The 13,923-nt window shown below is 40.0% G+C and overlaps 4 protein-coding genes across 4 annotated transcripts; 3 read left to right on the top strand and 1 right to left on the bottom strand.

The window, feature by feature from the left end:
• The first annotated feature begins 30 nt into the window (after positions 1-30).
• LOC119197267 (histone H1.1-like) lies at positions 31-1,938 on the top strand. Its single transcript, XM_037453441.2, has 3 exons — positions 31-364; positions 827-1,110; positions 1,408-1,938. Exons 1-3 carry the CDS (start codon positions 154-156, stop codon positions 1,690-1,692), a joined length of 780 nt encoding a protein of 259 aa, XP_037309338.2. The 5' UTR covers positions 31-153; the 3' UTR covers positions 1,693-1,938.
• Positions 1,897-3,638, bottom strand: emg1 (EMG1 N1-specific pseudouridine methyltransferase). Its single transcript, XM_037453453.2, has 5 exons — positions 3,438-3,638; positions 3,206-3,307; positions 2,869-3,010; positions 2,487-2,695; positions 1,897-2,404 (listed from the first exon to the last, which is right to left on the bottom strand). The coding sequence occupies exons 1-5, from the start codon at positions 3,585-3,587 to the stop codon at positions 2,291-2,293; spliced, it is 717 nt and encodes a 238-aa protein (XP_037309350.2). The 5' UTR covers positions 3,588-3,638; the 3' UTR covers positions 1,897-2,290.
• Positions 3,639-3,790: 152 nt separating this feature from the next.
• Positions 3,791-9,228, top strand: nop2 (NOP2 nucleolar protein homolog (yeast)). The gene is made up of 16 exons (XM_037453346.2): positions 3,791-3,941; positions 4,590-4,713; positions 4,831-4,873; positions 4,955-5,022; positions 5,179-5,489; positions 5,761-5,992; positions 6,077-6,276; positions 6,414-6,503; positions 6,821-6,908; positions 7,021-7,161; positions 7,424-7,563; positions 7,642-7,731; positions 7,819-7,941; positions 8,033-8,130; positions 8,220-8,356; positions 8,449-9,228. Exons 2-16 carry the CDS (start codon positions 4,608-4,610, stop codon positions 8,886-8,888), a joined length of 2,307 nt encoding a protein of 768 aa, XP_037309243.2. The 5' UTR covers positions 3,791-3,941; positions 4,590-4,607; the 3' UTR covers positions 8,889-9,228.
• A 426-nt stretch (positions 9,229-9,654) lies between these two features.
• Positions 9,655-13,839, top strand: ing4 (inhibitor of growth family, member 4). The gene is made up of 8 exons (XM_037453449.2): positions 9,655-9,754; positions 10,245-10,316; positions 10,967-11,133; positions 11,244-11,358; positions 11,464-11,575; positions 11,665-11,809; positions 12,936-12,997; positions 13,117-13,839. Exons 1-8 carry the CDS (start codon positions 9,718-9,720, stop codon positions 13,154-13,156), a joined length of 750 nt encoding a protein of 249 aa, XP_037309346.1. The 5' UTR covers positions 9,655-9,717; the 3' UTR covers positions 13,157-13,839.
• The last annotated feature ends 84 nt before the right edge of the window (positions 13,840-13,923 follow it).

Raw genomic sequence — 13,923 nt, 5'->3', positions numbered from 1 at the left:
GCTGGTTTCCTTGGTAACACATTACTTCTGAAAGCAACAACGTAATTTTGATTTTTTTTTTAATTGGGCCATATTTGACTAAAACTCTCCGGCAATCAGCTGAAGAGTTTGGGGCATTTCTCCCTAAAATATAAAATACGATAGAAAGGAAAAATGCGGAAGAAAGCCACGTACAAAAAAGCCGCATTAACAGCTGTTAACACATTTCCAGCAAAAAGCAGTGCCGAGTTTAAGGTGACGACACAAACAACGACACCGGCTGGGAAAGGACTCGGAAAAGCTGGAGCCAGACGTCTGGGCCAACTTCTGAAACGAGCCACCCAGGACCAGGAGGCCCAGGGGGAGGAAAAGGCTTCTCTGCCGAGTGAGTGACTGCTGCCTCGTTAGCCTCTTTAACATCGTTAGCCTCGTTAGCCTCTTTAACATCGTTAGCCTCGTTAGCCTCTTTAGCTAGCAGCTAACAACAGTCAACACGGCGGAGCAGTCGTTTATAGTTAACGTTTTTTCTCAAAACTCAAGTCAACATTTACTCAAGCTTGGAGGGAAAACAAGACCTTTAGATTGGCACATTGAAATGATTCATTTTCTAGATAAAAAAACCAAAAGTAAGAAATTAAGAAAAATTGTCTCAATTTAAAAATTGCATTCAGTGACAAATTCATTAACTTTCAAAAATAAACAAATTATTGTTAGCTTATAACCATTTTAGTATTGAAAAATCAAGAAACTCAACACAAATGAAATATTCACCTATCTCACCCCAGACCTTGAAATATACCCAGTGTAAAGTCTTAACACAACCTTCTCATCTTTATTGATCTTTTAGAAACTCCTGTTCGTCTTTTCAAGCATCGGATTCAAATTGCAGCTGGGAATTCCAGCAGGACCCACACGGCAAAGCCACACTTGCCTCACATCCACCGCCTAATCCTCGATGCGGTTTCCCAATGCAAACTCCAAGGTGGCATCTGCATGGCCGAGCTCAGGCAGTTGCTGGCTGCTGGAGGCTTCGATGTCACCCACAACAACTGTCTGGTTACTCCAAGGCTGCTTAAGAAAGAGACAGCACTTCAAACTACAAGGATTTCATCATTCAGGCTCAACAATATGGTAAAAGGACAGTTAAATGTGGTAACTTGTTTACAGGAGAAACACAGAATGACAAATGGGAGAGTACATTGCTGTGTTAATGCTCTGTATATTTAATACATAGTTTAATGGGAGTTGGCAGAAAGTGGAACAAACTTCCACATTTTAATTTGAGAGCTGCATCAGTTTTCTTCCCTGTGATGAAGTGTTGGCCTGACCGTTACATTCCAAGTTAGAGACAGCAGGGTTTGTCTTGTCATCAATAATCCCAAATTACACATCCTGTTGAATCCTTGATTTTATTTATTTTTTTATCAGAAACAGATACACACAAAGCAAGTAAGGATGAGTAATGTGCAAACCCCAAACTCAAAAACGAATTTGAGGCAGAGAGCTAGAATGTCAAGAGGAGCAGAAACGTCACAAAGGCAGGCCAAAAGGACTCTCAGAAAAGCAACCCAAAAACTAACTCTGAAGACTAGCAAAGCTGCAGCCAAATCACATAAACCAAGAAGGATGAGACCCCAACCCAAAGGAAAACCACCCAGGCCTGCAGGAAAGAAAAGCAGATCAACAAACAAGCAGCCCGGGTTCAAAAAGTAGAGGACCAATAGACGTCCACATCAAACTCTCCAGAGAAGACAGCCACCAAGACTAAAAACACGACGACTGGGTGTGAGGAGAAAAGCTGGTTACTACTAGCATTTAGTGATTTTTGGTGAGAGGTACGAAGACTTTTTAAGCAATATGAAATTGTATATTTTCTCAGATGACTGCTCAGTTGAAAATGACCCCTTCATTTGGTTGTACACTTAGGTTCCGGGTTCATAGGATAAACCATGTGCTGAATATTAAGTCTCCCCTTTGTCTTTCTTATCAGTCTACACAAAAGAAAACCATTCATAATTTGGGCAAATATTTTAATGCAACTTTGTTGATTATCCAAAATCAGTAAAGAATGCAATTAATAGTATAAAAAACAGCGAAACTCTTAAATGTAAAAGGAACACTTAGTACAGAAACCAGTGTTTTTTTCCCAGATGGTGTCCAAACGCCACGATACAAGTATACACATTCAGTGTATAACAGGGTAGATATGTGGTCCATGCGGCATCAATGGACATCATATCCATTCCTAGTCCATTCAAAAATAAACTCATGTCCTCTGCGCTCTCTGGTCAAAGCCAGCAGTTTATGACCGTCACAGGACACCCCACATTTCCTCAAAGGCCGAGCACATCTTAGCACAGGTCAGTGCCGCAGAGAGGGGGTAGTTACTGATGGACACAGTCTTCTCTGTGTAGTCCACATTCACCTAGTAAATAGAAAAAGATTGGTAACACAGATATAGGATATTCGCTGTAGTTAATAAGCTACCATGTATAGCGGTTTCTTACCGCTCCATGTGCAAACGCTCCAATCACAATTGCAGCTGGTCCCTCTGGCACCAAAGACCGAGGACAGACGGCCTCTGCGGTAGCAGAGAAAGAGGTGGACATGCGAGGGCAGCCGGGAGGCAGATGGTCAGACACTGGGTTTTTTATCATCCTCAAAAGCCTCTGAGGACCGTCAGCAGCCCTGACACTCAGCTTGTGCAGGAGTTGAACTAAGGTACCAGAAGAGAAGCAAGAATGATCAGGCCAGTGAGGCAGAGAACGAGTTTCAGACATTAAACAATAAAAAAAGAAATAAGTAACCGAACGTTTTTCACTTTGCCTGAACAAACATCAACTCATATACATAGCTTATACCCAAAAGCATTCAATATGAATTGTTTACCCATAAGGCCACAAAATCGAGGAAAGGTTCTAGGAATGCGGGTCTGCGGGTTGATCTCTATCAAGGCGTTTTTCTCTGTATGGATGTAAACCTGCAACAGGCCTGCCCTGTTCAATGGACTGTCCATCAACATGAGTAGACTCTGGTAAAAAAAAAAAGGAAATAAAGTGTTCAGATTATTTTTTTAAACTACAACAGAGCCATACAAAAAGGTAGTCACTGCAGGGCCCACGACCGGAAGCCAAAGAATATTTTCAGCAGAAACGGAACAGGCATTATATTAGTCATGCAAGATATCCGTTAATAAGTTTGGACACCATTAGAAATGAATGCTTACTTGATGTGTGATGTCAGGTCTTATATGTCCCGGATTCCTTCCACTTTTGACGATCATATTTTTGTGTTGGTCGCAATTCAACAGCTCAAATGTTTTTCCGACCTGTGAATTAGAAAACATGAACTTAATGTTAAGTTAACGTAATTCGAATACATAGATTTTATTCACTTCAACTGGTAGGAGAAAGTGGGCTGCATCACAACATCACACAAACACGACTCCGACGCATTACCTTCACGGTTTCCAAAGACGCTCCCTCCAGAATAACAACTAGTCTCCTCTCTGCCATACGGTCGTGCAGGGTGCGCATATGTTTAGCAGGTTTTGGTTCATATTCGTCCAAATGTTCAAGACCACGCTTCTTCTCATCGGAGGCCGCCATGTTGCCTTCGGTTGGATTGTCGCAGAATGGGTGCGTCACTACAACATATTGAGGGCTTTCACAAGTTGTACAGATAGTTGAGCCTTTTTTATGTTAATTTATACCTAACAAAAAATGATACGGAAAACCTATGATAATGTGTTATTTTATGTATTCTTAAAAAAGGTGGGAGAAAATATAACAGTTATATCTGTATGCACGCGCCAGACCACTGTCGGCACCGTTTGCACCATCATTACGTCACTTGTATGCGACGGATGTTCTGCCACAACGTGTTAAAGAAAGATTCACGTGTGTGGTTCTTAATCTTACAGCGTACGAGCAGAACTTTGATCAAAAGGAACATATTCACCGGTGAGTTTGTGGAGAATAATTGCTCGGATAATTATGTAATGACTGACTAAATCCGTGTTGATAATTGAGATTGTAATTTGGAAAGACAACATCTGGTTAAGTTACGTTAATTGTCTGTGTTTGACTGCTCGTTTACAGTTCACTTTGACTGCAGCTCATTATAATGTAACATTTATAGGTTGCCTATATCTGCTGCACTATAATTTTGAATCCATTTTATCTCTCAGTCTAAAGTAAAACAAAATGCGTATATCTAATAAACAGTCATGTAACGTTTGGTGTTTTTCACTGCCAAAGGCCCGTCTCTTGATCACTTTTAAATTAGATTCCCATGGAAGGGTTGATGTCCACAAATGATAATAAGAGACGTCAGTTCATACAGTGGGTTTGTAGGTCTGTTTACACTAGAGCTCAGTCATAGATTCGTTCTAATAACTTAAATTTCTATATTCTATATGGTTAAATGTTTCTTTGAGTGTACACTTCTCCTTCCTCAATAAAACCCGTGAGTGCTGCTTGATTCACAATTTATTTTTAATAGATCAAGTTCAGCACAACAATGTAGAAATATGCGTTTAGAAGCAGGGCAGTAATGGCACCGTTTTATTGCACATGCGATATATAACATTGTATTCCTCTCCTTTTCAGAGTGTCTAGCTTGGAGTCATGGGTCGAAAGTTGGATCCCACCAACAAGGTGAAGAGAGGACCAGGAAAAAAATCCAGGAAGCAGAAAGGAGCGGAGACTGAGTTGGTCAACTTTATAACTGAGGGTGATTATTAAATATTTATAAACACACACATTAACACTTACCATCATACCATAGTTAAGAAGCCTTTTTTAATGTATTTTATTTATTACACATTCAAAGTGTTTATTTTCTTTGCAGAGGAACCTTCACCAAAACGCTTGTCAAGTAGAGGCAGGAAAAGGTAATGAATGATGATTATACAACATAAAGCGACATTGCTTCCTTTTTTTACAAGCTACTCATTTGTATTGTTATTTTACAGAGCTGCAAAAAGAGTCCAGAATGTAAAAAAGCCTAAAGCTGCTGCTGCCGAGGAACAACCCAAGAAAGGTATCCATCAGTTTTTCCACACATGTTATCAATATACAAGTGTAGATAATTAACACGTTGAACCTGGAAATGTGTGTTTGATGTCAACTGATCCGCCTTATAAATGTGTTGTCTGGAGTTTAACCACATGGTTCGTATTATCTTTTTATAATAAAGGATTCACTGATGAGAACAGTAAATGGTTGAAACCATCCACGAGGAAGAGAAAAATTGGTGACCCCGAAAGTGATGATGACAGTGATGAACACTGGGAGGAAGATGAGGATGAGGAGGAGGAACAGACAAAGAAGGGTGCAAAGGACCTGGGGAAAAAAGGTGCCAAATTAGGAATTAAAGAAGTGGACGAGGAGGAGAACGAGGTTGATGAGGAGGAAGACGACGACGATGATGAAATGGTTGACGACTACGGGGCACTTGAAGATGCCAGTGACGAGGAAGCAGTGGGACAAGAAAGTGACGAAGAGGAAGTATGTTACTTTTTTTTAAAATATGTTTTTGCCAGCCAACACTTTCTTGTGTGAGACTGGAAGTTTGACTACATTTGGTATTTAATTGTTTAAATTGAACAAGTGTCCAAAATGGCTAGTACAATTCTTGGTTGACTCAAAATGTCTTCCCACTTAACTGTTGATATATTATGTGTGGCTGCAAAATCCATGAGTCTGGATGGTTTGGTTTCTGGTAAACGTAGTTATTTTGATCTAGTGACAAGATTCCATGGTTTCTTTCCACATATAGCTTCTTCCCATTGAGCGTGCAGCCAAGAAAGCAAAAAAGAAGAAGGAAACTATGTCTCTGGAGGAGGAGGAGGAGGAGGAGGATGATGATGAGGAAGATGACGACGATCAAGAAGGTGGTGATCTGGAAAAGAAATCTGATGCTGAAACAGATGAGGAAGACTCAGTACAAGCCAACATGGATGAAATGGATAAATTCAAGTTACCTGATGCGGAGGAAACTGAGAAGGAAGGTAATTGACTCACCATTTTTACAAAAAGATTCTTCTCCCTGTTTTTTAAGGCAGCAAAAACTATTTTCTTTTCTGTGTTGGTAGGCATCCTCCCCCTGGACCTGAAGACAGTCTATCAAAGAATTAAGGACAACATTGACGTCCTTTGTAACTTCTCAGCAAAAAGGGAAGTAGGGAAAGAACGATCTGAGTACCTCTCTCTTCTGAAGAAGGATCTCTGTACTTATTACAGCTACAACGACTTCCTGCTTGAGAAATTAATGGACCTCTTCCCTCTCTCAGAGGTTGGTGATTTGCTCCCCCCCCTCTATAGTGACAAAGGCATCGTAATGTCCTGTTTGAGAATGGGTCTTAAGTTTAAAAAAGGGACTGTTTTCATTGTTAATTGATCAGTGTACATTTTTCTCTTTCTTGCATCAAGCTGGTGGATTTCCTTGAGGCCAATGAAATTCAGAGACCTGTAACTATTCGTACCAACACACTGAAAACGAGGAGGAGGGATCTTGCCCAGGTAACTGCACCGGGTGGAAGAGATTGATTCTATGTGTGTTGAGGTTTTATCCAACCCAATAAGTACGAATAGAGTAGTAACATTTGTTTAGAGGTCACAACATTTTTAGGGGAATAAGTGGCAAAAATAAAATGCGTGTAAGCAATGTTACTTTATGTTGTATAATCATCATTCATTCATTCATTACCTTTTCCTGCCTCGACTTTGCTTTAGTTTTGAGTATATCATTAGCTAAGGAACCACCACCAACAAATGACTTGATTTTTAAAATGCTACCTTTTGTGCCCTCATATTGAACTGCGTTTTCCTTGTTTTAGGCCTTGATCAACAGAGGAGTGAACCTTGATCCACTGGGAAAATGGTCTAAAGTTGGTTTGGTCATCTACGACTCCTCAGTACCTGTTGGTACGTTTCTGCACATTCACATCAACAATCCGACTAAAGCTGTAATCTTATTACCTAATAAGTAATCATTCAGTGGACTTATCACATAAGCTATAATTGTGTTTTAAAACAGGTGCAACCCCAGAGTATCTGTCAGGTCAGTATATGCTGCAAGGAGCCTCCAGTTTTCTGCCTGTGATGGCGCTCTCACCACAGGAGGGAGAGCTGGTGTTGGACATGAGCTCTGCTCCAGGAGGCAAGACCACCTATATTGGTAAGATTCTACAGTAACATTACATCATTAAACACTAAAGAAAGGCTACTTGTTAAGATTATACCCCCCCCCCCCTTAAAAAAAAGCTACACACAGTTCCTTTTATCATGATTTTTTTTAATGTTTTGCTTAAAAGCATAAATAAATCACATTTTGTTTCACTCTCAGCTTTGATGTAGACCAATTCCAACAAAGCAAATGCAAACTCTGGCCACATGCAAGTCAAATCTATTTAACACATTTGTGAACGTTCCTCCCGCAGCCCAACTGATGAGAAACACAGGAATGATTGTGGCTAACGACGCCAACGCTGACCGACTGAAGAGCGTCGTGGGAAACGTCCACCGTCTGGGGGTCACCAACACGGTTATCTGCAACTATGATGGCAGGCAAATCCGGAAGGTGAGGTCCACACATCCGTAGAAGACTCTAAAAAGTTTTTATGAAGTGTGCCAACGTGTTGAAAACGTTTATCACCAGGTGTTGGGTGGGTTTGACCGAGTGCTGCTTGATGCTCCTTGCTCGGGCACAGGAGTCATCGCTAAAGATCCTGCAGTAAAGACCAGCAAGGTAACGCGTGGTTCGCTGTTCACGTTTGCAGTCAAACAATTACTTTGTTTTAACTGTGTTTAATTGTTGTTGTTCTTTTCATGACAGGACGAGACTGACATCCTGCGGTCTGCTCACTTGCAGAAGGAACTAATTCTATCAGCCATTGACTGTGTCAATGCGGAGTCCTCTTCAGGAGGATATTTGGTCTACTGCACATGTTCAATATTGGTATGTGCACTTTACATACAGCTACATTCACTCATCGGTTTTCATGTTAAAGAGGAGTATTTAAGAGTGATTTGGGAATTTATTCCACCAGGTGGAGGAGAACGAATGGGTGGTGGACTACGCTTTAAAGAAAAGAAATGTCAAATTGGTTCCCATTGGACTTGACTTTGGCAAGGAAGGCTTCACCAGGTAAAAAAGTCACTTTTTTTTGGTTGGTGGTTGAGTTAAAGGGGCCGATACTCTGATTTAACCTTACATTTCTTTTTCCATTCTTTTAGGTTCAAAGAACGTAGATTCCATCCTACGATGCGACTTACTCGGCGATTTTACCCTCATTCCCACAATATGGATGGTTTTTTCGTGGCCAAGCTGAAGAAATTCTCCAATGTGATTCCAACTGCGTCTCCAGCAAAAGGTGACACTTTCTCTTACCAGCACTTGCCATCTTTCATCATGTTGGTTGACATGTTGGAAACTAATCTCATCCTCTGTCTGTTACGAATGTAGAAGAAGAAGATACAGATGCCCCTGAGGCAACAGCTGAGACCGACTCCTCTGATGATGAGAAACCAGCTAAAACTAACAAGACCAAGAAGATTGTCCCTGGAAAGGCCAGTGAACTACAGAAAAAAGCACAAGCCAATGGAACAGCTGCCAAGAAAACCACAAACATAAAGGCGAAAGGAAAAAAGAACTCACCGGCTGGTCCAAAAAAGGCAAAGATTGCCAAGATGGATGGAGAGACTGTGCCAGGAAAGGCGGACAAGAAGCCTGCAGTGAAGACAGCTGATGACACTAAAGCATCAAAGGCTGACAAAAAGGAGGGGAGCAGATTTGAGAAAAAGCAGGCCAAAAACCAAAAATCACCCAAGAAAGCAAAGAACCGAATGGGAAAGAATAAATTCAACAAGTTGAAGAAAATGTTAGAAAGAGCCGACTTGGAGTGAAGGTGTGGACCGAGTAATTCATTGTATCAGACCATGTAAAATCTTTGTAGAGCCTCCTTGCGTACCTAGATCCCTTCATCTCTTAAATGTGTGCTGTTACCATTTCTAAAGTGGCAATACTGTACTAATCTGTACTGTGTCAGCCAGATGTTATTCGCAAGGCCCATGTACAGGTGACTAATACTGATTATCGATGCTCTCGCTTAAGTTGGATGCTCCACTTTTTTATATGTATTCCAGAATATTCATAATGTTTGTCTGTTGATTTAATTGCAGGGTGGGACAACATCCATAAAATGTATGAATCTGTGATGCATAATAAATCTTTTAAGATACCTTTGATGATCACTTGTTTGTTTCGTCATTCATCAGTGGAATCTTTTTTTTCAATGAAACATTATCTGGTTTTTGATGGGCTCATTTTGAGCCTTTAGCTTTTACGTGTATGTCATTACAAGTGTAGTTGGTCCTAGTAATTTACACTTCATTAGCTATAATTCCTGTTACAATTTTGATCCTCCAAGTTGATTCCTTTGATGGTAATTGAGTTCTTGTATTTGAGTTATAATTTGTCACAATTTAAAAGGTCCTATACATATATATCGTATAGGACGTTATATACGGAATGCAATAGAGTGAAGTAATAAGATTATGAATCAAGTTTTGACTGGGTCACAAATCCCGAATCTTAAAGACCCTTGCTACATCCCAACTAGTATTGATTAAATTCATTTAGTTTGTCTTTGACATTTATATCAGTAGTCTGTGGAATCAGCCAATCAGATTGATCCCTTTCGGACCGGAAGCTGTGTTGTTTACATTTTCTAAGATGGCGGCGGGGATGTATTTGGAGCATTATTTGGACAGTAAGCCGTTTAAAATGAGTTTTAATGCTGAAAAACGTTCCTTCCATATTAGCTTGCTTCATGGTCTGTCGTTGGTTGTCTGAAGCGTCTCCCGCACAATCCTCGTGCTGAATAAACCGGTGAAACCGTTTCCGGCGGCCGGCGGGTTTAGGCTCGGTCTATTTGCTGGGGTAGCGGTTAACGCATCGCCCCACGACTATAAAAAAAAAAAGATGCCGTTTGAGATATGCATACATAACGTTCTGTAATCAGACACGTTTGGTGATGACCTTGTTGTGATAAATGATACCAACAGTTACAGATGCCTTTGGGCCCCCTGCACACGCCTGCAATATGTTTGAATGTCGGTTGCAGCGCTTACGTTAATGGAAGCCGGGGCATCACCCAGCGCACATGATTTAGCTAACGTTAGCTCGCACTGCACCGATGTGATGTTGTTGTTTTTCTTGTTGATTAAACGGTTTTGTCGTCTCCCCTTTCACGACACCAGGCATCGAAAACTTGCCCTTCGAGTTGCAGAGAAACTTCAATTTGATGAGGGATCTAGATCAGCGCACAGAGGGTGAGAACAGTGACCGGTGTCATAACTGTGGGTTTTAAGTCTTGAGTTGATCTGAACACGCACCTCAGCTGCACTGTTGATGAGTACCTGTCACAGCACACCACGCCACCCACACATCTACTGATTGAACAATGTGATGCGTGCAGTGGTTCCCAAACTAGGGGTCCGGCCCCCCAAAATGATCACAAGGGAAGTCTTGAGAGGTCAAACGAGGATGAGAGGAATACAAAAATGTGTCTCTAAAGTTTGAAACTCCTAGAGCCCACTAGAGAACATCCTTTAACAATCCAAGACGAAGGAATCATTCTTTGATTGAACTGCTGTTCACAGATGCCACAACTTGTGATGAGAAATCAAAATTCTTCTGACTTAATTCTCACCAGCCAAACCGATTGGGAACCACTGATTTACTTTTTTCAATTCATCATAAGTTGTAAGTGATGTTAGATGAATACATATTCAAGTGGGTAACTTTGCAACTTCATGTGCCGCTCACCATAAAAAGTTAATCCCTGCCAATGCCACGTAAATGTTTTAGAATTTTCTTCTCCCTTAAACATTGCTCATATCCCATTTGTAACTTTCATTTAATGGTTTTAGTTTTGTTTTAGATGTTTTTCTTTAATTAGTTTTACTTGTCTCTCTTCTAGATCTAAAGGGACAGATTGACTCTCTGGCTAAAGAGTATACAGCCAATGCACGGACTCTATCCTCGGAACAAAAACTGTCCATACTCCGGCAGATTCAGCAGTCTTACAGTAAATGCAAAGAGTTTGGAGATGATAAAGTGCAACTTGCCATGCAGACCTATGAGATGGTTAGTATTTTTGAAATGGACATAATATTTTACATGTATGTGTAGGTAATATGAAATTGAGATGGATCCACCGCGTCACAATCAGTCGACTGACATTCAATTTTCTGCAGGTCGACAAACACATCAGACGCCTCGACACAGACCTGGCTCGGTTTGAGGCCGACCTCAAGGAAAAGCAGATCGAGAGCACGGACTATGATTCCACCTCCAGCAAGGGGAAGAAAGGTGTGTCCACTATATTTGCTCGATATATCTTATTTGTGCAAGGAGGACTACCAGGGTAATAGAAACCAAACTTGGTTGACTAATATAGTGGTTTTGTAATCCCAGTTGAAACCAGGCAGAAGGAAAAGAAGACTGCTAAAACAAGGTCTAAAGTGAAGAGCTCAGATGAAGACGGCAGTCCTAAGAGTGCACAGAAGAAAGTGAAACTCCTTCAACCGTACGTTGTGTTTCTCATTTCCATTGCGTGAAATGTGTTCTACGGTCACACTCCCTTTCTCACTTCCAATACTTTTCTCCCACCATCAGAGGCGAATTCAACAGCCCTGCCAACAACTTTGGGAATGTGCACCCATCTGATGTGCTGGACATGCCCGTGGACCCCAACGAACCCACCTACTGTCTGTGTCATCAGGTCTCCTACGGCGAGATGATCGGCTGCGACAACACTGATGTGAGTTTCTCAATCTTTCTGCATTAAACAATACTTTGTGGTGGGTCTACATATGCAGTGATAATGACATTGGATATCGGTCCAACAACGAGTGTTATAGTTGGATCAGGTATTGCGACAGCGTGGCAATCTGACGCAATGCTTTTAATCAATAACTATTTACTACTTCTATGTCTGCATTTTTTTTAAATATTTTATTTCAAAAAGTTAAACCCGCATCAAGTACGTTGACCCTGATGTTGCGTTTCACATGAAAGTGACCCTAGTCTCTTCCACTCAATGACGGATACAGCTGATTAATTAGCCTCCAAAGGCCAGGTATCAATGTGAGTATCTGTGCTGAAAAGGATTTTTGCTTGGGACTTAATCGTGTGAACGATTTGGTTTAAATATTTAAAATTAGGTGGGGTAATACAAAAATTCGTCAAAAGACAAAAATTAGAGAGAATAATTGTTGACTGTCTAAACATAAGCACCTTCTGGATTCTATTTTTGTTTTCTTTATTGCTGTTGAGTTACATGGCTTATATTTATTTTAAAAAGTTTGTGTTACAAGAAAAGGAAATGGGGGTGTTTTTGTATAAATATGTGCTAAAATAGGGGACGTACATGCGTCTGATAGCACAGACAATGTATTTATTCACTTCAAAAGAGATTTTGAACGACCTTTCTGAACAACCTATGATTTCAGGTTTCGCTTTAATTTAAATAACATTCACATTGAATATCATTCATGTATCAAAGGTCAACAACATATTTTTATGGTACCGGCCTGAAATTAAGGTTAAATAGGAATATTGAAGAACAAAAAGGTTACATGTTATATATCAATAATTTCTTATTACACAGTACAAGTCCATCATTTACTTTATAAATATATTTACTATATATATATATATATATATATATATATATTAGCTAGTTGTGAACAGTCTTGTGCCTCTTGGTCTGAAGATAAGGTCACATATAACAGAGCAAGTGATTAGTTAGCAGAACAAACAACGCACACTGTAGATGTCTCTCCTTGACAAAATCAATCTTGTGTTTTGAATTATTTTGTCTCGACCAAATGCTCAATTTGCAGGAATACTTAATTGAACATTGTCATTTTTTGTCTTGACTCCAGTGCTCCATTGAGTGGTTCCATTTTGCATGTGTGGGCCTAACAACTAAACCAAGGGGCAAATGGTAAGAAAGCCAAGCTGAAATGTACTATGGGATTTTTAATGCATCCAAAAGTGTGAATTGTTTCTCATTCAAGGTAACCAAATAGTTTTTCTACTGACGGTTTTGTCTTCTCTTTGCAGGTATTGTCCACGATGCTCCCAAGACAGAAAGAGAAAATAGAAACACTTGAAAATAAAACGTGGACACAGAACAGATGGAAAATGAGAAGAATATTTCTTAATTTGTTACTAGAATTTTTGTTTCTCATTTTACTTAACATTTGGTGCTTTTTATTTTGGTTTACGTGATTTGCCATGGTCTGATGCAGTGTGTGTGTGAAAGCCAAGTGATCACAATGTATTTAAAATTTGTTTTTTAGAAAATTAACATGTTTTTTGGTGCTCTGCTCTTATTGTGATTTGTTTCTTTTTTTACATATTGTTTCATGAGTAAATAATAAACACTACAACGGCCCCCTGTGGTTTTACAGTTCTAAGTGTAACAATACTTACTATTATATTGACATGTACCACAACATCTTCTCTGCAAACGGTTAGGCTTGATGTTTTTTTGCTTTTTATGTATAGTTAGTCTCTTGAGCCTAGCCTTGGAAACTCTAGTTTTATTTTAAGTATAACAAGAAGGCAAAAGAAGGACAGATGCTGCATCCCGACAGTATTAGTCATCTGGATAGTGGGTTTCATTTCATTTTAACATCTGATTGAGTGCTGTATAGAAAGTAAAACTTTTTGTGAAAAGTATTGACATTTCTGTAGCTGAAACATTGGTACAATGGAGAGGGGGTGATTGTGTTGTCAATCATTTGAATACAGCTACTACCTCAAAAAAACGTGCCTTTGTGATTCCTTTGTGTGTGTTTGTATCGAATGGTTTAACGGTGGGCTGTAGTGCTCATAGTTGTCCTGTAGGCGGCGGTGTTGCTTGAA

This window comes from Pungitius pungitius, chromosome 11 (assembly GCF_949316345.1).
Source record: "Pungitius pungitius chromosome 11, fPunPun2.1, whole genome shotgun sequence".
Taxonomy (NCBI): domain Eukaryota; kingdom Metazoa; phylum Chordata; class Actinopteri; order Perciformes; family Gasterosteidae; genus Pungitius; species Pungitius pungitius.
The sequence above is the reverse complement of the archived record's forward strand: the minus strand, read 5'-3'. Positions and strand labels throughout refer to the sequence as shown.